General features: G+C 44.1%; 1 protein-coding gene across 1 annotated transcript; it reads right to left on the minus strand.

Annotated features, from left to right (window-relative positions):
• Positions 1 to 1,048: 1,048 nt before the first annotated feature.
• fbxw4 (F-box and WD repeat domain containing 4) lies at positions 1,049 to 27,410 on the minus strand. Its single transcript, XM_035606355.2, has 9 exons — positions 27,026 to 27,410; positions 25,965 to 26,060; positions 25,556 to 25,735; positions 25,055 to 25,187; positions 24,840 to 24,925; positions 10,936 to 11,001; positions 3,567 to 3,707; positions 1,393 to 1,534; positions 1,049 to 1,255 (listed from the first exon to the last, which is right to left on the minus strand). Exons 1-9 carry the CDS (start codon positions 27,208 to 27,210, stop codon positions 1,121 to 1,123), a joined length of 1,164 nt encoding a protein of 387 aa, XP_035462248.1. The 5' UTR covers positions 27,211 to 27,410; the 3' UTR covers positions 1,049 to 1,120.
• Between the last annotated feature and the right edge of the window lie 401 nt (positions 27,411 to 27,811).

Consider the following 27,811-nt stretch of genomic DNA (forward strand, 5'->3'; position numbering starts at 1 on the left):
AGCTCTACTAGTATGTCTCCCCTGCTAAACTGTTAGCGCTGTGATTTAAACTCTGTTGTCCTGAAGGTAAGATATCACGCTTCTTAACACACCTCAGTTCCAATGCGTTCTGCATCAGTTTACACCCGTATTAACACGCATCATCCATACGCAGATACAGGTAGAATCTTGCCAGGTGCAAATGGGGTATAATTGACCACCCACCCAACCATACGCAGACTCCGTACACGTCTAGTACACGACGTCCAGCTGCCCCGCCTCTCCGTGTGCGAAGCACCAGGTGCACTGTATGTGCGGCTCGATAATCCTGATGTGTAATCGCGCAGATTTGATCTCTGTCCATCAAGTGGATCCTCACATTGTACGAAGTGGATTTGGAGGGGTGGGGGGGTCAAACACGGCAATCCCCCTCTGTTGTGTGATCTCAGGTGCGAGGGGTCAAAAGTATGTAAACCCAAACAGTGCGTTTCCACAGTGATGAGGTGGATTTGTAAAGAGGAACCTTAATCCTTTCAAAGGCTTTGGCTTTGGATCCAAGCAGCCACTCACACAAGTGCTGTGAAGGAAGGAGCCGTGTTTTCCTCACTGGGGTTTATTCACAGGCTCCGCGGACAGTGCGGAGATGACACATGATTTTACGTGTTGGGCATTTGTGCTCACGATTGCCTCGAGCTGACGGGTTAACCCTTTACCTGCGGCCTCCCGACATGCCTCTCATGTTCAACAAAAGACCTCTTTCTTTCGTAACGTGTAAGAGTTTCTCTGTGCTCACAGTCGTCATCGTCCCGGATGTACATTCAATTCAGGATCACATTGATATTAGCAATAATGCAAACTAAGGTTTTTTGTAGTTTTTCCACTATACAAGTGTTTTTTGGAACTTCAATGACACCAGGGATCAAAAGTCAGGATATCAGAACCTCTGCTGCTTTGCTTTTTGGTTTGGATTCGTTTTTTTTCTGTCAATTACGAGTTCCCCAACCTAACACAAGTTCTTCCAAAACCAACAGCTGTGAACGACACTCAAAAAAACTCGAATCTGTTCCTGTTCAAAATTTAAAAACCTTTATTGTGAAAATGTCTTCTTCATGGAGCTGATAAAATTAAATAATGTCTAGTATCATCTGATGTAGATGGGGCTCTGTTTAAAGTCCAGTGAGTACAGGGCAGTGGCCAGGGCGGCATACAGGTGAGCGCTGCTTAATCTCAGGCAGTACACGGGGCTGCTGACTGGATCGGAGCTCAGCTGGAAGAACTGGGGAAAAAAGAATTGGTTTGACATGGGGTATTCACCTCATATAATGGTATTTCAAGCTTGTCTTTAAAAGACGCGAGGTACTCGTTCACATATTGTAGTCATTTAATTCAGCCTGTGGATAAACTCTGAAATACCTGCAGGCATTTGGTTTGCCGTTTGTCCCACAGTCTCACGACCCCATAGTACGAGGAGCCGCTGGCGATCATGTGGTTCCCGTCCGTCTGGATGCAGTACAGAGCGCTGTCGTGAGGCTCCTCCCACTCCATCACACACTTCCTGTTGGGAAAGACGGGAGGGTTTAAACACACACACACACACACACACACACACACAAACACACACACACACACACACACACATGAATCAATCAACCAATACAAATATTTGTTAGAAAAATTAGAGTGTTTGTGTGTGTGTAAATTGGTGGACTGAACCTAAGGTGCTTTGTGTATTTTTGACTTCCAGAACGTAATGACAATGGACGACCTTCCCCATAGAGGCTTGCCAAATTTAGGGTGTACATTTGTTTGTATTATCTATGTGCGTGTGTGTTTGTGTGTTTGTGAGAGAGTGAGGGGAGAGAGAGAGAGAGAGAGAGAGAGAAAGAGAGAGAGAGAACCTCCAGACATCTCTGCCTCCCAACTGTCTGCCCCCGGTGTCTCTCCATCACTTATTGATGAGGCGGCTCTAATGGAGGATCGATGTCTATTGGCAGAAAATACTCATCCCCAAAATACTTCTCCCTCTCAACCACAGCCTCCTGCTGGCTGCACACACACACACGCACGCACACAGGCACACACAGGCATACACACACACACACACACCCACACACACACACCCACACACACACACCCACACCCCCACACACACACACTGCACATTCATCATGTTCAGTTCAGGTGTTTATTATCCCCCTAAAACATAAAAATTATATATTTCGTACATGACTACAAAAGTCAGTCACAGATTCAGCAGACACTTAGAAATAATGTGAGGTGTAGGATTTTATCTCCATCCCCCTCCAACATTGGGGGAGTTGCTCTTATCAGAAAGATGACTACAGTTCTCACCATCAGTCTGACCCTTCATTAGATCTATTAAACACCATGGGACCAGACAGAATCTGCATTTGATGTTTGTCTATCATTGTGCGTGTTTCTTTGGCGGCAAGCCCCACCTCCACACGACTCGAACCTCCTTGATGACCCTCGGAGCCCTTTGAGGTTGGTTAGACCATATGAATTATTGATATCTAAAGAGGGACCCCCCTCTGCCACCCGTCACCCCCGACCCAGCCTCTTTCGGAGTCCCCAGAGCGATCTGCCAATCACATCTGATTTGTCTTACTTGACTGGTTGCCCCTGAAATTAAGGCCGAGACCCCACTAACCCCCGCTGTCCCCAATAAATGTTGCGCTCCACAGTCGTGTTATGTACCGAAGTTAAGTGAGGGGCTGCTACATTAATGTGGACACCACCACCGCACAGAGCTGCAAGATCGAGAAGAGAGAACTTGGAAGGATTTTTACACCTTTTATAACGCTGAGTGAACTATGCACATAGTTCATACACAGTTTTGGCGGCTGGATCCATAACTTCAAATCATCTGTCATGACTGAAAATTCTGTGATTGTCTGTGTCATAAAAAAAATAATTCCATAGTGCATTTATTTAATCTAGGAGCAGGAATATGTTTTATCGATTATTAGTGGAAGCAAATTGTGATATGATTATATTGTGACATTATATCGTGATATTATATCGTGATATGAGCTATGTTGCCAAAATTAGTGATTCAAAGCAAATTTACAATTAAAAACTAAGAGACACAATGAGTAACTCAAGTTTTGTTCACATTTACACCTAACAGTTGAAGATAGTTCACTTTATTATTATTATTATTATTATATAATATGTTTTTATTTCCTTCTATTGACTTTTTCTTTGATTTATTTTGATCGTCATCATTCTAATTAGTTAGGTCAATTTTTAGGCTCATCTGTCGATGAACAAACTATTATGAACACGAGATGCAAATACAAAAGCGATGTTTGTTTTTGAGACGTATTTAATGTGCGATGAGCTCAGTCCGACTGAAATGTTTATTGTGGTAAAAGTCTGAAGCACTGTAGGTGTCACTGTTCAACAAGAAGATCCAACTTTCCCTGTCAGACACTGAGACTGTGTCAACACCACAGGTTAGAATAGTTTTAACTGCTTCACACAAAGAATGAAACGTGCAAGATATAAATCCATCAGTGCGCCAACAGGTAATGTTCAAATTGAACCTGAGTTGCTTGACGTACCGCGGGCTGAGTCGGAGGTCCCATAGTCGGATGAAGGTGTCGTAGCCGCACGTGAAGAGCTGGAACGGAGACTCAAACGCGATGTCCAACACACCGGCGCCGCGACGGAACTCTGAGCCCAGATTGCACACACACTCCAACCTGGTGGAGCAGAGAGAAGAAAGGAGTTCAGTTTCCACATGGGACATGTCCAGAAAACCACATAGACCCAAACTATAAATGAATACAGCAACTGTGAAATGTTGAGAACAAACGAATAAATGTGACAAAATTATCTTGTGATGAAATCTAAAATCTACAAAAACAAAATTACGCGTGCCATGACCCAGCTCCATTAAATTATTCAGTGAAGCTAGTTTGGCTTTATTTATTCAAGCCACTGGTTTTTCCCTCAGTGTGTCTCCCATTCTGCCACTCCCACACTGACTGTTCATGGGTGGAGAAATCCCTGGCGATGAACAAACATTTAGAGAATTAAAAAATGTATAAGAAACATCTACAAACAGAAACGTTTTGAGTGTTAGAATAGTAAACAGGACTTTGTACAGAGAAGTTGTTTTGCTGTAACGTAACTTAGGTCGACACTTTTGGCAAATGTTTTTGGAGGACTGAAGTAGATTTTCTTTCATTAGGTAGGTAGGTAGGTAGGTAAGCAGGTGGCTAGGTAGGTAGGTAGTTGGGTGGATAGGTAGGTAGGTAGGTAGGTAGGCAAGTTGGTAGGTAGGCAGGTAGGTAAGTAGACAGGTAAGGAGGTAGGTAGGTAAGTAGGTAGGTAGGTAAGTAGGCAGGTAAGGAGGTAGGTAGGTAAGTAGGTAGGAAGGTAAGTAGGCAGGTAAGGAGGTAGGTAGGTAAGTAGGTAGGTAGGTAGAAAACTGAAATAGCTGCTATGTTTTTTAAAGCCTGAAACCTACTTGTTGCTGGTCGAGGATTAAATTTTGCCCAAGTTAGCTACTTCCTTTTGTTGAGAGCAAAAGGGTTTGAAGCCATGAATTGCCACATTTCTTTATCATTATCATCCTCATCACATTCATGATTTCAAGTTGTATTTTCCGTCTACGACGAGAAAAAACTTAGTTTACTTAAAATCAAGACTGACACAGTATTTGTGCCAGGATTAGTGAATACAGAGTGTGGGACTGAGACACGTGAAGTGTGTGTATGTACAAGTGATAAATTCAGATGGTTTGATATGGTGTGACTCGTGTGTGTGTGTGTGACACACAGGGGGACCAGCTGCATGCAGCACCATGCTCTTGTGATCACAGCTCTGTACCGCTTGCTCCTCGCCTCTTGATTATTGGAGAATAACTTGCACTCAGCAGGGCAGATTATTGCAGAATAACTGTCTCTTTGTTGCCATTTAATACCCTCCATGACCGTGACTCTGTGCAACTCTCGCACGTTTGATACCTGCCCCGTAGCAACCATTTAAAGGAGTCCGCTGGCCATGGCGACGGCGCGGCCCTGCGCCTCGACTCGTGCCCCCCTCCCTTGCCTCGGAGCTCAATTCGCAGACTTTGGCTGGTAATCCCCCGGCCTTACCACAGGGGGTCTTCTTATTGGACCAGGGCTTTCCCCAGAGGGCGCCTTATTGGGTGAGAGCTCTCTCATTGCCAGGATCTCATGACTAAGCCCGGGCCAATGGGGAGTCTGTGATGAGGGTTGAGTTTGTGACTGCGTGGGGCAGTGACCCCTCATTTTCCCCTTACCACTAAAACCCGAGGAGCTTAGCACATGCCACACAAAAAGAAACTCGTTCAAGCCAAAGGGATGCGAACCTGTTCATTCATAACTAAGTAATGATGTCTCCGTCACAGCACCGCCGCCAAAGGAGATCATCAATTCGAAACCCCGAAGCCCCTAAAGTACTTCAAACGAGACCATTGCAATCGAGCGGCGCTCTTGAAAAAAACTTTGTTACAAACATCCGAATGGAGAATAAAAGCGGCAGCTTCCATAAAACAAACCCTGACATCTGCACGGAGATCTTAAAGTCAGTAATAGCACCCGTGTGATGAGCTGGTGCACAGTGCAAAACAGCAGGGATGCTCAAATTGGTAGGTCACCGGCTTTTATGGGCGGCGTGTGATTACAGGATGGAAGGCGTAAGCATGTAATCTGTCAAAATGACTGTATCTGTTAGTGAACGGCGGCACCATGTTCTGATCTGACCATCCCGGGCCCATCGCTCCGCTGGGTCGGCGATGTTACATACCTGCCGTCTGGCCCTGGAGAATGCCTGTGAGAGTGCAGGGGGTCACATGGGGCGGCTGTGAAACATAACTGACTGGGTGAGTCATAACAATCCAATTTTTGCCATAGCTTCCTCCTGACGTGTTTTTACCTAAAAGCTGTTTTTCCGTTTTATCTCATACTGTTGCCTTAATTCAGATACCGTGACGTCACCCGTCGGTTTATGACATGCCGTTCCTGTGGCTCGAGTTTGGCATTTTGTCCAGTGCCATCTTGGTTTAAAAAATAACCCCAGAAGTAACCATATTTGGAGAAGCCTTGACTGAGAGCTCGAGGACACTACACGTCCAACTACACCTGCGACCTGCAACCATTGGACGGTACCAGCTGTCAATCATGTCGTATCCACTCCCCAATACATATTGTGCTTTATCGTCTATTCTACTCTAAATGGGACCATGATTTACAAAATGAGCATCATGCAGTATTGAAGATTTGAAACTCCTCAGGAAAATGTTTGTATTTTCCATCAACTTCTTTTTGCCCTCAATGGAGTCGCCCCCTGCTGGTCATTTGAGAGAACACAGGTTTCAGTCACTTCCGCATTGGCCTCACTTTTCTGGACCATGGGTCTACGTCCATTATTATACACACTCTAAGATTTGAACTAATTTACTTTGGTTTCATTTGACAAAAAATGTAAAATTAGACTTCTTTTGGTGTTCTTTGGCAAAATGTAATCTTCATTTTTTATCTTTTATTGTGAGCTACGGTTTTCTTCTTGGACTCTAGTTAGTGGTTGCTGTCTTTCACACTGTTCTGATCAGTCACTGAAACACCAGTTTCAACACATAATCCTCGTCTGTTTTTGAGAGCAATATTGCATAACTTGTGGAGGACGGTCGTTGTGTCTTTTGTTACTGGCAGTATGGCTCTTTCATTAACCTCCTATCCAGCGCTGCAGTTTTGTTCCATCTTATATTCAGTTGCCTATACTGATGCTCTTGTTCCATCTCCCATCTTCATCAAGTCGGGTTTCTTTCTTTGACTGTTTGTTTTGAATAATACATTCGATCAAATTCTCTACACTTTAACTTGAAAAGAATCCAATCATTTTGAATTATTAACATTTTAGAGGTATTGTGCAGGAGTGTACTCAGTTGTGCTCGACATTTGTTGGACTAATGGATAATTTAATCATAACGGAGATAAACTAAATAACTAAAGCAACAAGAATATGGCCCAGGTTGTAACTGTAGCCACATGCCTAGCGACAATGATTCCAGATTCACATGGAAATCATCTATTTTTGAAAGAAATTAAAATTTCATTTTTTTTTGCGGCTTGATAACGAAGCGGTTCCGAGGCGCAGTGCGGCAGCTACTTTGTGAGATGGGCAGACTGGTGGTCCTAGGGGGCACGGACTTAGTTATTGTTATGAGGGGGCCACTGGCTGTGTGACACACTGGGTCTAAGTCCTGATTTAAGCCTGTCTGGTCTCACTGCAGGAGTCAGGTTGGCTTTAGGGGCCACACACACACACACACGCACACAAACACACACACACACGGTTGTGAAAGGAGAACCATGAATGAATTGACAATGTTGAAAAAAAAAAAAAAGTAGAAGAAGCTAAGGGGCATTATCCTCCAGTGTGTGGGGACGGCTAAAGAAAAGCAGTGTGTGTGTGTGTGTGTGTGTGTGTGTGTGTGTGTGTTTTTGTGAAGAAGTGGTTGGAGGCTCTTGTAAAGTTAAGTCTGAGCCCTAAACAGCAGCCTGGGGACGGTCGCTCTCGTCAAAAGACGTCAGACAGGTAGAGAAAAGGAGCCCCGCTGAGGTTTTAACCGGCTAAAACAAACAGAGGGGAGCCACACAAACCCGCTGCGCGTCCACCCGGCTCGCCCCTGCACCGCTGAGCTCACCGCGAGCGGCACAACTGCAGCAGGAATGCGAGGCCTTCCCGGGGCAAGACGCGGTCGAGAGGAGGGGGCACCGGCTGTCGGGGGGCCCGTAGACTATGGCCACCTTCAAAATGTCGCACACACGCGTGCGCTGCAGAGACAATACGGCTGCAATTTGTATAACAGAGCGTCCAGCCCGACGCAGACATTTAACCCGAGCTCCTTTCAGCGCCAGGAATGTCAAGAATCCTCGCCCGGCCGTTTGATTGTAAAAAAGGAGGGCTCCCTTTCTGAGGAACAGAGGGGAATCTCGGGGAGTCGGGGAGTGATGGTCAGCGTCCCCTTTTCTCTTTGATGCTTTTGCCCTCCTCTCCGTGTTTAGCCATGAGCGAAGACAGTGTGAAAAGTTGGGGTGCTGCTCTGATGGCTCCACTTGTGTGGGATCCCCGTCTATATGGCTGATCATAAGAGCCCTTTGTTGCCGTCCGAAAAAAAGACAGAATTAATCGCGACGGAGGGGAAAAAGGAGGAAGCGCTAAATGAAATTAAACTCAAACCTCCAAGAGCTCGACGGGAGTCTGGGCTTTATGACCCCCCCTCCACGCACACTATGCTTTTAAGATGCTACAACACAAAAGTTAGAAAATGATTCCAGAACGGTTGAATAATCGCAGAGAATCAACTTGATCTGAACAATTTCAACTAATTGCTTTTTTTGGGACCAATTTTGTAATTGTGATCTACAACCCCCCCCCCCCCCCCACAAAAAAAATCACAGTACTGATGAATTTTCAACGAGCATCATCAAAATAGAGCCCGACCGATATGATTTTTTGGGGGGTTGATGCCGATATCCATATTAGGGAGTACGAGAATTCCGATACCGATACATCCGCCGATATATAAATATATATATTTAAATGTGTCACTTATCCTAAGATGTCGTTATCAAACCTTTATGACAAAGAAATGTAATTGAGGCTTGAATTTTAAGTTTAACCATAAACTTGGTCATGAATAACTATTAAAAGAAAAAGAAAAAACTGACACAACCAAATATATAAAATTTGAACTAAGAAGATAAACATAATTTATGTTAGGTAAAATGTAAACATTTTAATATCAACCAGCGTCTTCTGAGGGAATTTTGTCTACTCCAGACAGGTGAGCATTTCACTTTGTCACAGTCAAAGCAACAAGAGTCAACACTGATATGGGCATGAGGTAATGAGGACAAGTTGGTGTTTTAGAGCACAAGGAAGATATAAAGGTATGAAAGGTAGGAAAAACTTATTTTGTCATAAAAAATGTCAATGCGTTGTCAAACTGGACAATCGGCATTTTAAAGGATAGTGATGACATGGGACGGTGAACAGAAGTCGTCCTCTGTCATGTTTCCCTCACTATCTTCTTATTGTCATTTTGGGTAAGGAAGCTAGTTTACTGCCGGATGACCCAGGTAATGGGTTGTATGGACTGACAGTGCCACCACTATTTTCCACCACAGAGGCAGGAAGTGGCATCCTTTGCGGTTTTTCCTCTTCTGTGATCTGCCGCAGGTGCAACAGTGTCTTGTTTATCATGATTTTTGGCTCAGACGTGTCTCGAATCAAAGGGAAAATGTGGTCGTGCTAATGCAGCAGGGTTGCGAGGTTTATGCTGGTGGGTGGGTCTGGACAGTGGTGTGTGTGTGTGTGTGTGTGTGTGTGTGTGTGTGTGTGAAAGAATATCAGCATGGCTGGATCTGTTTTTCCTGGTTTGGGTCCTTCACGTTTCAATGAAGGAAAACATCCCTAATGTGAGAGCAGCACATCAGGAGCCGCCGCAGCAGCACATGGGGTCAAAAACCCCTTTTCAGATATCACATACGGCTGGAAGGTCTGAATGTCTTCATATAAGCTCCAGTAACAGTATATTTGAACAATGCACCCTGATCACCCTCACCCTGCACCCGTCTGGGCTGTACAGCCGTGTGCACGCTCAGCCTGGAATTCTGCTCTCAGCTGTTTATCACACGGAAAATCAGAGCGGGGGGACCAGTTTTTTCGGCTCAGTCCTGATTCTGCACATCACTCACCGACACCTTAAGAGACGTGCTAGCGACAGACGCTACGACTCTGGGGTTTCGGACTCGTGGTAGGCGCGTCGGTCTCCCATACCCGAGGCTGCACGTTCGAGTCCCGACCAGCAAGGTCAGAAAAATCAACAACAAACAAATCTTTCTCCAAAAACGCTTACTGCCCCTTTAATAGGTGGCATTTCTTTACTTTGTACATATCTGCTTTCTTTAAAGAAAATGCCCAAACTCATTTATATTTTACAAACTGCTGAGGCAAATATTTAAAGATAGATATGTTAGACACTTTTAATTTGCTGTGGTTAAATATATATATATATATTTTTTTATATTTCAAATGTGAACATTTTGCTGTGTTCTGAACAGATCTCCGTGTCAGCGAGGGGCGGTATTTCATCTCCGTCCGGGGGAATACCATGAAATCCGATGGACTTTAGCGGACACATGTATTATCCAGGTCCGCTGCGCCTTGTGACCACGTTAACTTTCCTCAACACCTGCAAAACTCCCGGAGCAACCTGCCCCACTCATCCCTTCCCTCACTTTCTCTCTCTCTCCCCCTCCTCAGATTTCCAGGCCATTTGTAGAGCAGGAAGCGGCTTTTTGTGTCCGGGCCTGTGCTGTGTCGCGTCGGCTTGTTTTAATTGGCTCAGGTAAAGCCGGGAATTACAGCAGCCTTGTCAGAGATGTATCGGGTTTAAGCCTTCGCCTTTCAAAGACAGGAATTTTGTCGGAGGCCCCCGCGTTTTTGAAAGTGCTCCTCGCTCCGGCCCGGTGTGTTCGGCGCTGGTGTTTTCAAACTTGTGCTTCATTTGCCGTTTTGGACAGATAAAGGGCCACACTGTCTCTTGTGTGTTCATGCACTGATGGAGAACAAAAGCCATGTGGGAACATTAATCTGGTAAATTAGATTTACAAGAGCACATTGTCTGGTGGTGGAAGTTGTCCATAACTGATAATCACAGTGTTTAACCCACAATGCACTGGACTCTGGGGGAACTGGGGCACAGATTGCACATCGCACTCGCAGGAAGGCGAGTTTATGTGCACAGGGGGATCACGATGACATCATGAGCACTCACTTCCATTATCAATCCTGTCTGATTTCTCAACACAAACCGGCATCGAGCAAATATTTTGTTGAGCTGTTACAATGCGCAGCGATGCTGCAGCACGTGGGAGCAGCTTCCTGACTCACCGTTCCACATCCCAGATGCGAAGAGGGGAGAAGTTCTCGCAGCAGGCGGTTCCTGTTACAAACGAGCTGTGAAGGAGAGAGAACAGGAGAAACCAGATGAATTTGAATTCTCCAATGAATTTGCAGAATAAATATATATTATGTATATGAAATATATATGGTTTAGGGTTATATCGGTGTTTACCGATATGAAATCTTTTATTGTACAGAATAAACAATGCAAAAAAAAAAGTGCATTTATGTGTTAACATTTTACATAAAAATAAATTTTGTTTATTTTCTTAATTCAAGTTCTATATATATATATGTTTGTTGAGCCTGCGGTGATATTTTCAAATCGCTTGTTTTTGATTTTTGACCTACTACGGCAGAAAGAGGAAAGAAAATTACACTGAACAAAATTCAAAACATTTCTCCAACACTAAAAGCTTCTGACTTCAGTGCTGGCTGTTGTAAACATTTTTTTTTTTTTAAATATCCCCCAAACCCATTTTTTTCTATTTTGTGTAGTGACTTGATTTACCAACAGTGGGAACTGCAGTAAACACACTGTAACAGGACGGGGCTTCATGAATGTGTCTTTAAGAATGAATTAATGAGACAGGGACAGTAGATCCAACGGGACTACAGCCTGTTCATCTCTTAGGAGATCGTTTATCGTAACAATCATAAAAGTGTTGTTGATCAAACGGGGAGCCGCACTCACGCACCCGTCCCCTGCCTCGGTCACCACACACTGTTTCCAAGCAGAAGAAGAAGAAGAAGAAGAAGAAGAAGAAGAAGAAGAAAGAAGAAGAAAACTACAACACTCGTGATCCTTTGGAGTGGCAGGTTGGAATTAGCGGGCCTAGGTATGCACCATGAATGCCACGCATGTGGAGAAGTGTGGGAGTGGTGAAAGGAGAGGGGAGGAGCACTGCGGGAGAGGGCCGACAGGGTGTGTTGGGCTGTTAGGAACTGTGTAGAGGGTGGGGTTGGTGGCCAGGGGTGCTGGTGGTAGGGGGGCTTCTGTTGGGCCAGGCCCGAGACTCAGGGCTTAGTGCCCTCCTACGGGGTTGATGGACAGGTGGGAGGGCCCCGCCTTTTACAAACACAGAAGTAGTTACTTGACAAATGCCATTGGCTGGATGAGAGTACTGTAGATGTGGAGACGCAGAGACAGATGCATTTGTGTGTGATCTAGAAGCGGGTGGAGGAGGGAGAGGTCACCTTCAGAGCAAAAGTTTAAAAAAAAAAAATCATTAAATCCAGACTGAAAACTACTCTCTGATGATGTGCTGATGATGTGATACATCGATTTCCCTTTTCACTCCACATGATCTGTACTTAAAACCTCATTTGTTGAATTCTCGCAGGTGGTCGTGCAGCGCTGAGAACATGTTTTACACGACACCGCTGAAGCCAACATACTAGATGCAACTTCCAGAATTCACGTCACATGCAAAATAGACAAACTGAAGATAACTGAAACTAAATTCATACAAGGGCTGTGGAACTGAAATCAGTTCATCTGACACCGGATCTCCACTTGTTCTTCTTATCTTCACATATAAGAAACATACTGGCAGATTAGGACTAAAACTGATATCATAATAAATGAACTATATGCAGTTAATCATTCTGTAGATGGATTAACTAATGTGTAATGAAAACACAGATTATGAAACCAAAGAAATGTTTGTTAGCTGTTCTAAGGAGCGGGACAAAAACTCAAAACTATTCAATTTATAATGAAATGAAACTAAGTTTACTTTGAGAGGATGAGAAAAAAAAATTCAAAAAGTATTTTCACTTGATAAATTACACTGAAAAAAGAAAATTTGAAAATATCGAAATGACTTTGGTTGGCGACAGACAAATGAATGAAGTTTGTTCCACATAAAGTTAACAAGTGAAGACAATTGGTAGTCTGAGGATAACAAACTTAATCGATGAAAGTGTAGTTAAACTGATTAATCAATTACAAGAATTATAATTTCTGTCATCCACATAAACAGCTACCAGACCCAAACAGTTCGACTGAGCACAGAAAGTTACAGGGGAAAACAAACACCTTACTCAAGGCACACACCTGTTCTTGACACAACTCTTTTTAATTTGAAGATATATTTTAATGTATTGTGAATCGAAAAATAAGCCTTACTTCACTGTCCTCTCCGGTGTGGAGTATTTATAACTATCTCCTGTTTCTAGACCCTGTGTTAAGGATGAATCACTTGTGTCTCTCTTCAAGGTATAAAAAGACTGACTGACGTCTGCAGCCTGCAGATAAATCAGCTGGACCTTTACTGTAGATGTGTATGGGTAACGCCAAAAAAAAAGAAGTAAATTCCAGGGATAGTTTTTGGGACTGACTGTATGTGTACATTCAAACCAGAAAACCACATTTATGTTGACCCCGAGGTTAACTCCCCGCCTGTAAACCGCCGTGAAGGGAAGGAAGCTATTAGCTCCCGCTGTGGCGGAGCGCGTAGGTTAGGGAACCCTGTCGGAGTCTGTCCATGTTGTCACACCACATCTCTTTCTTTTGCTTAACATCTCTGTGTGTGTGTGTGTGTGTGTGTGTGTGTGTGTGTGTGTGTGTGTGTGTATGTGTGTGTGTGTGTGTGTGTGTGTGTGTGTGTGGAAACTGTGAAGTGATCCCGGGACAAAGAGAGAGTTTCAAAAGTAACAATAATGTATTATCGAAAAAACAAACTTTCAAACTTTCTGAATCACACGTTGTCCATTTTGTTCAGAGAACCAGGAGACGATGATGAGGATGCCGATGATGACAGCCACCAGTAACTGATGAGAGCTGTTGGTAAAAGGTTAGGATAAAGGTTGTTATTTTAATCCCAAACTTAGTGTCAACTTTAGTCCTTAACATCCTCTCAGGAATTTTACACTGCACAGATTGTTTTAGTGAACCACTTGTGTAATTAAAGTTATCTATACTATTATGATTTGCTCCAGGTTTGGCTAAATGCAGGGTGACTTTACCACTGTTTGCCTTTTTCAAAAAAATCATTACCATCAATTTTTTTGTGGGAGAATTGGGGATTGACATGTGACGAAGGTCTCTGGTCAAACACCTAGATGTTACGATTCAATGGTCAGCATATTAAACCCTACACGCCACCAGGGAAACCCCAGACGGATAAAGGCTGATGGGCCCTGACGGGAAGATCTTGTGACGCTACTCAGGCCTGAGGAAGAAGATACTGCATGTAATCACTAAATCTGTAATTACATTTGTCTAAAATGATACCAGGATTGACTAATCAATCATAATTAAGGATAGGACACATTCAAGTGTGTGGTCTACTACAAGGTCTCTCAAACAAAACATATGTTGTCGACAGAAATAGATTAGAGTGTGTTTCACTCAAACAATGTGTCATATGTTCTGTCCGCAGTGTCCGTCCTGGAGTTATTAGTTATGTAACACCCCACTAATTTTTTTTTAATAAAACCATGATAGACGACGGTAAACTCAAACTAAATTCATCCAACGGGGCTCCAGATGAGAAGAGCTGTTACGTAAAAACAGACACGGACAAAGCTGTGACCGAGGAGATGCTGCGGGCATCAACACACACATGTACTGCCAAGCGGAGTGGTGATAAGTGGGGATGTGTGTGTGTGTGTGTGTGTATTGGGGGGTTAAATGGGTGGCAGGACAGGACAGGCCTGTGTGTGTTGGGGGGGGTGGGAGTGAGGACATCTAAGTGAGGCATAGAGGCAGCTGTCAGGCCCGTTAAGCAGCACGGCCCGTTGGCAGGCCCCCAGTAATTAGTGTTGGGTAAACTCATTTATGGCCCAAATGGGTCGGACAGGGCCGGGACCAGTATGCGTGGTGGCTGACCTCTGACCCGTTGACACAGGATACAATAGGGTTATGGTCACACTCGCTATCTGGACCCTATTACTCTCCATTACTCACATTACTCATCCCTCAATGAGCCGTGGTGCTGGCGGAGGTAGGGTGGCGGTGAGGCGAGGGGGGTGAGGGACATCGACCATACAATAAAAAGAACTGACTACTCCCTCGCCTCCCGCAAAACTCTGGAGCGCCAACCAGGGCCCTGATCCGGGGCCGGAGCTTGTTGCACTGATATTATAGCTGCTAAGGTCAGAGCCTCTCTCGCCTAGTGTGGGGCAGATGTCCCCGTTAAAAACACACACACACCCAGACACACACACACACACACACACGGTCATATCTAGTCACCCTCCTCTGTCCTGATCCGCGCCCCCCCCCCCCCACTACGCCCTCTCATCATTAGCAGCATGCTGGGCCTCTGCTGCCGTTTGGGTAACCTCATCAGCTGGCTGTATTATCTAAGGGCCTGTGTGGCAGGGTCACACAAACTGACCGAGTCCTCATTGGGAACCCATGCCCCCCCCCCCCCCACACACACACACACACACACAGACGCACAAATCACTGATCTGAAGAAACACATATACACACACATTCACAACGCTCTCCCATGAGTGCAAACACACATTGGGAAGCACAGACGTGGAGAGGAGCAACAACAACAACAGCACCAACAACAACACACACATACTAAGTGTGAGAGCCCCCGCTGGGAGTTGAGTCCAACAGTACCAACATTGTTATCTCCAGATCAACACTATGCCCGCACAGGGGGAGGACCGCGCTTTTCCCAGAGACCGCCACGGCCACTCTGCTGCTGTCACACACTCTCTGATCGCAGCTTAGTGCACATTAAATACAACAACATCTTCGGCATCTTCTTCCCACTTTTACATTTTTTCCAAAATGTAAAAGCGGGGATGGGACCTTCGTAGACAGGGTGGGGTGCTCATGACTGATGCAGTTGCCCGGCAACTTGTCTGGCTTTGCCGAAACAAATACGTTTTAAAGGGGCTGAAGCGATTTGGAGAAAAATTGTTTGTTGTTGTTTGTTTGTTTTTTTTGACTGCACTGGTACAGTGCGCCTTGGGTACAGGAGACGGACGCTGTAACCACGAGGCCAAATCCCCTGAGTCGTAGCTTCTGTTGCTAGCACGTCTCTTAAGGTGTCGGGGAGTGATGTTTACCAACTTCGCAACTTCTTTTTTTTTTAATTTACTGTAATGCAACTGAGAGGGGAAATTAAACACACTATCGCACACTATCTAGTTTGCGTAATGTTGGAAATTAGCAATAAATGTGGCAAAGATCTCAGTTTGTGTGAGCGACAGCTCAAAAAGAGTTTTACAATATAATGAGACTTGGAAATGTTTGGTAATTTTGCTTGATACATGATAAATGGCCATTAATTAATATTTATATTTTTGCCGATTGATGGATTATTGATGAACTAGCTAACTAATTGCCAAGGTGAGTTATGTTATAAAGAGAGAGAAGAAAGAAAGAAAGAAAGAATTGTTATTGTCTTTGTGTCTCCGATCACGTGTTATTATAATTAATATGAAAGCTTTCCTTAACAGCTAAAGAATTTTAACGGTTTGGATTTCAGTGAGTAGAACTTTGCTGTGATGGCATTGGTGACCCTGAAATGCTGGCCTTTCATAATGGCTGTTTTTTTTAAATTAGCCATGTCTTAACATAACAAAAAAAAAACAACAACAACACAAAACGTAATTTCCAGTATTTGTCTCTTAACATTTAGTCTCTGACCCCACAGGACCAATTACGACACAAATGCGAGAGAACAGCCCACAACCCCGACCTGGGAATGTGAAGGCATTTGGCTCTGGACTCAGGGGGGGGGGGGGGGGGGGGGGGGGGGGGGGGGGGGGGGGGGGGGGGGTGGACCACCACCACCACCACCACCACCCCCGCCCCCAAACCCCCCGCCCTCACCCTCACACAAAAAGAGGGTTGTTAATTTGTTGCGCTTGACCCCAGTCTTTGTGTCCGACGTGTATCTAGTTTGTAAAAAGTGCTTTTATCTGCCTTCTAAATATGTCTGAGCTCAAAGGGTTATGATGCTTTTATATCGGTCAGGGAGGGAGACAATGGCCAAAGGGTGCGAGTGCTGATCCCTGACACGCACGCACACACACAGACACACACACACACACACACACATTCTCTGTGTCTTTTACTACGAGCCTCTTCTCAAAAACATATGCATACACAAACATCCACTTTCTAAGACTCTCTCTCTCTCTAACAAATCAACAAACTGCTACGCATGAACACACACACACACACACACACGCACACGCGCACGCCTGGACCCCGTTCTCCCATCCCCACCCCCCTGTGGCTCTTTTGGCTTCTGTTTGTGTCTCCAGTGTGTAGGGTCACCGGGACATTCTTCAGTCCGCCCCTTGGCTCTGTTCAGCCTCCTGGAACAGACCAGGGCCCAACACAACTGTCCCCAACACACACACACACACACACACACACACACACACACACACACACACACACACACACACACACACACACACACACACACACACACACACACACACACACACACACACACACACACACACACACACACACACACACACACACACACACATTAGATGCTACAACAACACACTAATGTCACTTAGCTGATCTGGAATAACGTTTGATGCCAGTGATACCTTCACCATGACGATAATATGTCGTGGTATGCAAGTGGTGTAAAAATCCACCTGTTAAAAGTTTGACGGTTCTGTTCACATCACTCGGTTAATGTCTGTGAAAGAACCTGATCTGGTTTAGTACAGAAAAAGTTCACAGTGATAATTCCTGTTAATTTACATTCCGTCTAAACCACAGACGGGACCTCTGGATGAGAACCTGGTCTCGGATGTGACAGTGGCGATATCCGGATGTGCACCATCCACACAGCAACCACATCGCAGTTGAGATCTGATAGCTGCTTCTATTACTCTATCCAGTCATCATTTAAAAGTTTGGATTGACAAATCTCAGACCAGCTGATCTAATCCAAAAGTGGGGTGGAAGTCGATAACATCTACAGATGTAACCCCGGCAGTTTGTGGACCGAGATGCTCATTGAGAAGTGGAACTCATCGTGCGCAGGGTGTACAAATGTGTGGCATTCCTGGAATTTCAAGCCCGTGTTGTGTTAGAAGATGTTTCGGCATATTTCCTGTATGCCCACCCTTTAAAATCCATTTTTTTTCACAGACAATACAACCTGCACCATCACCATTTTTCTTATTGCCTTGTTCCAAGTTTCAAGCAGTGTAGACGGAAAGAGTTTGACGTCATTCTTTTGTGATATGCGACCACCAGAACAACATGCACATATATGTAAAAATATGATCATATATAGAAAAAAACATTTAAAAAAACATAATCATCTATTGTGTTTTAAATGTGCTGAGTTCATTTATTTATTTTATCATGCTATAAAATAATACGCAAACAGAAAAAGCTAAGTGTTTTTGCTTTATTAATCTGTAGAGTTGCAGCAGTGAATCGATAATCGACAGATTAATCGATAATGAAAATAATCGTTACTATTCATCTGTCATCTGATAATTTTACTTGAGTTTTTGAATAAATAATCTAATGCCATTAATTATAGTATGTCTAAGTAGATAATTTGTTTGATTGATTGATTGATGGATGGATGAATGTATCCCGATTAATGGGTGTATAAAGTTGACTTGTTGAAAACATTCTGGCTATGCTCCTTCATCAGGAGTTATAAAGACCAGAGGAGAGCAAAACTGTTGCATTGCTCCTTTTAAACAATCAATTCAGAGGCTACAGAAAGACCAAACAAATGACAAAACAGCCTTTATAAACCAAATCCGAAAGAATCACTTTGGTGACATTTCGGTGGCGAGTCAGTCAAAAGGAGGTCCTCCGTGACGAGCGTCTGAATGGTCCCGTGTCGACGCGGAGCGCGACTGACAAGTTTTAAATTGGAAATCCACGAGAAGCGGAGCTTCAGTGATCACAGAGCTTTTCTGCTGCTCGAAAATGTGGTGGGAGTGACGCTCATTAGGATAATGTGCTGTATGAATAACACTGCGGCCGGTGCACATCACAAACACTCCCACGCTGTTAGGGTTCTCCGCGGTGCCCCGATCGATCCACGCATCTTCACACTTATAGTCTTTTACAATTCAAAATGGTAAAACTTATACATTCAAAAATATAGAAGGGATCTATCAGGTTCAGGTAACCGAGACCAGACCTGCAGCTTCAACATCCGTAACTCCAAATTCTCAACATCAGACAATTATTAAGTGTAAAAACTTTTGCTCCACTGTAAATTTTCAGATTTTCCCAGTTTCCTTAATATCCCTATTATCTTTGTTGTTTTGGACAGTTGGTCTGAAGAAAATAATTTAAAGGTGATTTTTGGACTCATAGGCAACCAGTTATGAACCAATTTAATTACTGGTTTACAACACACTATACATAATGTATCTGTAAGCAGATACCTAAGGACAAACATACATATCACAGCAGTGTTTTACTATATTGTCTTCCGTTATCTGTTTATGCTGCAGAGATAGAGCTGATAATTAATACATTAATAAACACTTAGATCTGATAACTTACTTAAACTGACAATTTCGTTTTACAGCTTTTCTTCTCATCTAAAATAACAGCTTGCAAAAAACATGAATTCATTTATTTTTACAAATCTTGCAGCTAGTGATTGTTTTCATTCTCAGGCAATATTTCCACTAACTTATGATTTAGTAATTGATCTTGCTTTGTCAGACCAGCAGTCAAAGCCACAAAGAAAATCAGTTCAGTGATAAACAGAAAAAAAGCAAGAAATGCTGACATTTATCATTTTGCTGATGAATAAAATTGTTGTTTAAATTTTTTCTCTTGAATTATTAATCAATATATTTTGGGTAGATAAAAGCGGTACTGCTATCATATAAACTGAAAATGATAAATGTGTAAACCACAGTTAAATAAGCAACACTGGAAAACATTACTCATAGAAGGTGAAACTAGACTAACTGTAATAAACAGAAGAACAACTTTACATACATGCTGTGTATGTAAAGCTGAAGATAATGGTACAAACAAAAAAACATGAATCTCCACCACGTTATTCTGCAAGTACATGTTGTTTTGAACGTTTGGAAACGGACCTGGACAGTTGTTTGTCTGCAGTTTGTGTTTGACATCAGGCAAAGTGTGAAAACACACTCTTCCTCGGTAAACCTGAGCCCCAAGAACACCTGTATGAGGCCGGCATGTAATGAGAGGTCTTTATGTGCGGTGTGTGTCTGTGTGTAGTGTGTGTGTAGTGTGGGGCAGTTTGTCTGCAAGGTGTGTCTCTCTTCAGGGGAATGTCTGCCCATAATGCGTGTGTGCATGAAGCTATCTGTGTGTGCAAGGAATGTAAGGTGTGTGTGTGTGTGTCTGTGTGTGTGTGTGTGTGTGTGTAATGAGGGGGTTCAGAGCGAGCTGTGATTATTCTCGCCTCCTGCGGTGCGGGTCCTCTGGCTCTGTGGGCCCCAGGGAAAGCGCCCTGTATTTAGCGTGTGGGAACGCACATTCTGCCCCCTTATCGCTGCATTGTTGCAGCCTCGCTCTTTTCTTCCCTTTTTTTAACTAATTGAATTCTTGACTCCTGAGCCACAGGGACGGGCTCGGGAGAGACCAAAGAGAAAGACATGAATTTCTGGGCTTTTTTTTTTTTTTTTGCGGTTGAGTGGGGCAGGGCAGTGGGGGTGAAATTGGAGTGTGTGAGCTTGGGTGGTGGCGGTGGTGGTGGTGGTGGTAGTAGGGGTGCAGTCAGAAGAGAGGGCCGGCTCTGGCTGGCTGGCTGGCTGGGTGGCTGCATTCGGCGTCACCCCTGTACTTTCATTCTGGGGGTCAGAGGTCGTCCTCCCCCCGGCGGTGGTGAGAAAGTGGCGAGTTGGGGATGGTTTATCCAACAATCATGTTCTCCTTTTGGAAACTTTCAAAAGCGCTTTTGGCCCCTTGCAACATCTTTGTAGTTGTGCTTGAGGAATTCTAGACAAAACAATTCTAACCCCCTCCCTGTTCTCACCTCTCTTCAGGGTAGCTTCTCCCTTCAGTGGCTTCTGCCCAGCCCCCCCCCCCCCCCCCCCCCCCCCCCCCCCCCCCCCCCACACACACACACACTGGTGGGCAGTGTAGCATGCCCCCCTGAAACCAGACCCCACCCAAGCCCAACGTCAGGGAAACCCTACAACTCTGGCACTGGGCACTGTGACTGGTTCTGTGCTACTTGGCATGAGAAGTCATCAAAGTCCAAAAGAAGTGTTTATCACTGACAGGACTGTGACACTGCTGGCTTCTTGCCATAAATACCAAAGGTGTCTTTTAAATCAATCATCATTTGATTTAATATGATAAGATAGTTGTTGTGCAAAGTGGCAAAACAGCTATATTTGGCACGTGTTGTCTCTAGGGCACCGTGTCAGAGGTTTAGAAAGATTCAAAAGAAATAGTTTGTAGCCTTCAGATGGGGATATTTATCAAAAAAATTGTGGCCCTTTTCTTATCTGTTGAACATCCGTGAGTGGGAGAGACGTCTAGTATGTCAGAGGTGGTTGTAAGTCGACAAGTAAAAGCGTATGTTTAAATCAAAGTCGCGCTGTACACGAAATGTTACACCCATCATTGGAATATGCAACAGGCCACTGGGGGTCACTGGGCCATGTCTACGGAAAACATGTTCAAAATTGAGTACAATTTAGTAAAAAGAATATATCCTGGAACACATTCACTTTTTAAATTTACATTCACTGGCAGTTTGACCAACATGTCAAACTGCCAAAACATTTTTGCCGACAGCGTCCATGTTTGTATTGTTTAGTCATTAAACACATAATGCGATGATTAACAATTTGCTCAAAGGCAAAGTTTGACTTCAGAGGTCATAGTTTTCACTCTTGTTTAATTCTGCAGGGTGACAATGGTGGAAAATACTGCACTTCCCCTGTTTTTTATCTAGAGATATAAACAGAACAGAAATCCATAGTGAAATAATTTTATGATCATATACACAAGGATATGAATAACCAGTTTTCCTAACGTTCATGTAAACAAATAACATCATTACAGGCTGTTTGCTACTTGGCATCAAGAACCATCAAGGCTACATCAACATGCTTCCTTATGAGGAAAAGTGTTTCACTATATCACAGTGAACAATTAATTCCCACCACTGTTAAACTTAGCAGCAGCTTCGCTGCGCCAAAGATGCAACCTGGGAATCTGGAAGAAAAAAAAACTAAAGAGATATCTCCCAGTCCAAAGCCAAACTTCCAAGTTCACGGTGGGAGAACTGGAGCGAGGTGGACAAGCGCAACCAGCCGAGCGTCGAGCACCGAGCCGGCCTTGGTCCAAGAAACCTTATCAGCCGTGACCTGCCACTACACATCTCCGAGGGCCCCGGCCCCGTACACATCAACCTGTTGGGTCTTGTTCTAGTGAGAGCAGCGTCTGCAGGAAACACTCCAGTGAGCTATTAGCTATATAACCACCTGCCCCGACTTCCTATTGCCTGGACCCGCACACACGCGCGAGGTACATGAGATACAGACACAGAAGAACGAGGGAGAAGTTTAAACAAGCAGGAGACTTGTCAATAATAGCACATACTAGAATACTAATTTAAAACCTGTTAGAATATTGGTCGAATGTCAAATAGTAGCATGTACAAACAAATAAAGGCGAGGTAAACTGGGGTTGTGGAAGACTGTAATGGTCCAGTAGATATTTACCCCCAGAGGGACAAACGCAGACAGAGGAGAGACAGATAACAGTGTGAGAAAAAGGTATCTGTCCCTATTTCCCCCCTCCTGCCCTCCTGTCGTGCCTCGTCATATTTCACTGACCCTGTCCAATACGAGCTCCATCAAAGGGCACAGGGGGTGTGTGTGTGTGTGTGTGTGCTCACAACATGCAGTGGAAAAAAGGGAATATGAGTAGGAAAAGCAATCTGAATGGGGTAAAAACAAGGGCCATGGCTAGTGATGGGATCAATCTATTTTGGAAGGCAGCAGGGGACAGGGGCGTCTGTCCTGCCCTTGGCATTTCACTGCAGCCACAATAATCCTCACTAACAGACCTTGAGATGTTATCAAGTGGAACAAGTGAAACAGAAGGGATGGAAACAGAGGTGGGAAGTAGGTGTGTGTGTGTGTGTGTGTGTGTGTGTGTGTGTGTGTGTGTGTACAGTTCATGTGTGGTGGATCGAGTAGTGTAAAGTTTACAAATTATCAGGTTTACATAACTTGCCCTCGAGCTGGTTGACGACATAATGGATGTGATCAACACCGTTTGAGGAACATCTGAACCGAACGGACGAAAGTCAGACATGTCAGAGTACAGCAGCATGTCGATCTATGTATCTATCTTTGTTTCCGTCTGTTCTTCTGAAATTAACCTTTACACATCTCACAGAATCCGTGACAGCGACGGCACATGTGGCACAAACAAATGTCACAAATGTCTGTTGAAAGACGGTGAATTACAATGCCTTTCTTCGGTCGCACATCTGTGAAGAGAATCAGCCTCCAGGGTTCTACGTATGAAGGCTTTAAGGGGGGGACAAAGTAAAAAATCAACACTGCATCTATATTCAACAGATGATTATTAAAAATAAATAATTTTCAGAATAATTGCTTCACCAACGAAGGATGAGTGTAGTATTGTTTTGTGTCTGTGTTCGGCAAGAGTGGATGTCTACAATATTAGACTATAACTCTTGAACGGGTAGACGGATCTTTATGAAACTTGATATACAAGTTGATATGGATATTGTCTGTAGCAAAAACATTTTGGGTCCCAAAAAAACCCCCACACCTCTATTTTCCTCTCTGGAACCAGCTGGAGTTGTGGCTTGCTTGGCGTGCAGGGCAGCAGTGGGTTTAATAGGTATATCAGTGAGTTGACACCTGGTTCCCAAAAGAGTTTTAATTAACCAGGCCGCTGGTCAGTGAGAGGTAGGGAGCAGGTTTCCATTATGGGGGGGCAGCGGGCTGAGGCAGGGTCTGCTATTTCAGCCAGCAAATTGGAGAATTAATGGTGTGAATAATCGGCCCCGTTCCTGTCAAGATGTGAGAGACGCTCCGAGGCCTGGACCCCGACAGACAAGGCCACTGTGCATGTATGCTGACAACATGCTGGATTTGTTATTTTCTTGGGGGGCTACAGCTGCAGTTTGAGGCAAATGTTATAAAGCTTAATTTGTCTTTCAGAGTATTTTCAAGGAGGATACTTGTATAAAATGACTGTACCCATCCTGCTTCACCAGTTACATGGACCATGCCAAATAAAAAAACAATAAAAAAAACAGTGTCCTGCTGTGTATAGACCATTAACTAGTACTGTTTTTGAATGAATCCTGAAGCTGGACACAGAGCAGGCAGTTAATCAGTGAGATGGGATCTGTGATGTTTCCACCTGCCTCTCTGCTGGTCAAGCAGGTGATGAAGTCAGGATACTGTTACAGCACTCTGCATCTGTCCGCCTGCATTTCATCAATGCCGTGTGAGGTGTGCGGGTGTTTTAGTGTGTCTTATTAGGTGTAAAACATGGCTGAGAAATCAAAGGGGACATTTAATCTGCCACTACAAAGAATAAGGTTACTGTTTTCTCTTGCGCCCCATTTCAATAAACAAGTCCTCGATCGCTCTAATCCCTAAACTATTAACATACAAGCTTTCATCCTGGAAATGCTCTGGAGTAAACGTTGGATAAAAAATGTAAAAAAGAGAAATAAACACTGAAACCTTAAAGCTGACTGGGAAATCCCCCAACTTTCATCAAGTGACCCATCAACTACGGCCACATCAACTAATACCAAGACCAGAGTGAAGTGTTTAGTGGGCAAAGCAACTACTTACACCATCATCTAGTAACTAAGTTAAGTTTGAGAGATGAGATCTAACAGGATCAATATAACAGATCCGACAAAAAAACAAACCTCTGTGAGTGATTCTGAGCAGTGGCTTACCTCAGTGTGGGATTGAGAGCAACAGACCAAACTCTGTCATGCAGTGGAATTGTGTCTCTAAGGCAGCTGGAATTCAAAGTCCAAATCTGGAGAAATAAAATTATCAAGAACAATTTAAAATGCATGCATATACAGACATACCATACAGTGAAGCTTATGAATCTGGAGTGACTTTGCATCACATCACTTAATCTGTATCGTAGAGCTGTTCTCACCCGGGCTGTTCGGTCTCTGGAACCGCTGATGATGAGTCCGTCCTTTGAGTCCAGGCAGTTGACTTCCTGGTTATGACCTGATAACTCCATCACCGTGCCAGTTGTCCTACTGTGGACCAGGATCTTGCCATCACTGAAAGAGAAAGGATAGTTATTGATAAGACTATCTTGATCTTAATATATACAGTACTGTGCAAATGTTTTCGACACTAAGAGAAAAGTCTTGATGCAAGGGTGAGATTTTTTTTTTTTAAACAAAAAAACAAACTCCCATATCAATGCATTCGGATAAAATATGGAGTACCCCAGGGCTCTGTTCTTGGCCCTCAGTTTTTTTTTCTCTTTACATCATATCTCTTGGCTAAATTATTCCAAGCTGTGGAATTAATTTTCACATAAGAAATTACTTCAGTGCCTCTAAATGTTACATACTCTGATGATTAAAGCATGTTGTCTATGCCTGATAAGAGTCAGAAGAAACACAAAGAGAACATGAGCTACCTTCCACCACTGATCAGGTGAGAGTCCGTCAGAACAAAGTGACACACATCACCGTCATGGCCCGAGTAGATTTTAAACGGGTTGCGCTGCGGCCTCCCTTGGCGCAAACGGTACGCACGAATATCTGCAGCCTGTGACAGAAACAGTACATCCCCATCCAGCTGCAACCATGGTAACAGTCTGAAGATATGAGAAATTGGCAAGATTCAAGACCAGACTCCAGAGAAATGTAAGGGAGTAGAGCTGACACGGATAAAGACACCCTGATGTATAAAGAATACATTATCTTTGTGAAATAATAGTACTACATTTGCGGAAATACACATTTGTTTTCTTTTTAAGAGTTGAGTCGGAAGAAGAAAATGTCTTTTAACCTTTAAATACATGCATAGTTAAATGATTAACTTACTTTGTTTTCCATCTGAGAGGAATTGCCCTTTTGCAGACACCATCATACCAGTTTTGTGCTATCTTCACTCGCTCCTTCAGTGGGATGTGAGGATATCTGCAAAAAACAGAGAGGAGTGAACATTAGTATCCAAATTGTGGAATTTAAGGTGGTTAAATCTGATAGTATTAGTTATAAAAAACAGGCCTATGTGACACTTTAAAACCATCCCCCTCCAATTTATTCAACAGTAGAGGAAAACGGGGTCTTCTGATGATTGGGCAACACAAAGGTGCGTTCACTCCAAAAACGAGAAGCAAATGTTTGCGTCATGTTGCGTAGCGCGAGTAAAATCAAATGCCCCGATGAAGAGGACAACGTCCTCAGGATTCTGGGTACCTGGGGACATGATAAAACCAGAAGGGGCCCAACAACAAACCCAGACCTGGGGCCGCAGGGGAGTAAAATCCGTCATGGTGCTGCTACGCGTACACACTGATGTAGAGCTATAGCGGGGGGACGATAAGAGATCGCAACGTGATTGGTTGTACACTCTATTTCATCGTTTTCTTTAATTGCAGCTGGCAACCTGTCCTCTGACAGTAAGCGGAAAGGCGAAATAAGAGAGAATCCTACGATGATGCTATAAAGACTTAGATATTATTTTGTTTTTACACATAATCTATATTTTTCATTTGAATCTGTTCTTAAAAAAAGGTTGTCATTTGATGTTCACTTTAGTCTGCAACGACAAAAACCCCAACCCTAACCTGAAGTTAAACGCAGCATTTAAAAAGTGTACGTCGTCGGCCGCCATCTTTGGAATTCAGGAAGTCCAGGTGACGTGTACAATACGCATGCGCAGCCGGTGAACCAATGGACGCCCTCATTCTTTCTTTCATATCGTGTCGTCGGCACCGCGTTGGCGGCCTCATGATGAACCCCTCATGTGTCACGACGACCAGGTCGGTGTATCGTATACTGAGCAACAGGTGCAGTCCAGTGGTGCTTCAACACACAAATCTGTGAGTGTCAGTTAGCTCTGAGAGGCTAAGCTAAGCTAACACATACACACATCTTACATGTCCGTCCCGTCCCGACGGATCCCGGTGTTGAGGAACTCTTTGGCGACCCTCCTCCACACAGTGTCCCGGTTCACGAAGCTCCAGATGCTCCTGCAGACCTGTGAGAGACGACTGAGCGACCTGTAGTCCAGATAAGACAAGACGTGATAGAGGACATCCTCTGGCAGCTGGTGCAGGAGCATGGTGGTGAGCCCGCCCGGCACCGGCACCGGCACCGCGGCTCCGTCCTCCCCCTCCTCCTCCTCCTCCTCCTCCTCACGCTCCCCGGGTCCGCGTGTCGGTGCCTGTTGTCCCACACAAGCCGCTCCCGAGTAACGACGTCGTTGTACGTGGTAAACAGGGCACCATCTTTCAGGAGGAAAACAGGAAGCAGGTCCTCCAGTCAGCGTGACGTGCGTGTGTGACGACACGGCGACGCGCCACGGGGCGTGATGACGTAAGTGTGCGACTGTGTAACTGAGAAACAAGAGCGGTTGGAATACCTTCAATAATTACGTCATTTTGAGAATAAAGTCATATTACGAGACAAAGTCATATCATTACAGGTGTGAAGTTGTTATTTTAACAATTATAAAGTTGCAATTTTACAATAAGTATTGTATTTTACGCAAATAAAAATCATGATTTTAGGAGAAATGGCAATTTTCATTTAGATAATATTTATTTTGCGGATGCTTTTTTTGTCCATAGCGACTTACAGTATTTGATTTGTGCTGCATATCATAGGTTGGCAGGGATCATTGCGGGCCTTGTCTACAGAGGCTCAAGCTGGATTTAAGTCAG

This window comes from Scophthalmus maximus, chromosome 10 (assembly GCF_022379125.1).
Source record: "Scophthalmus maximus strain ysfricsl-2021 chromosome 10, ASM2237912v1, whole genome shotgun sequence".
Taxonomy (NCBI): Eukaryota; Metazoa; Chordata; class Actinopteri; order Pleuronectiformes; family Scophthalmidae; genus Scophthalmus; species Scophthalmus maximus.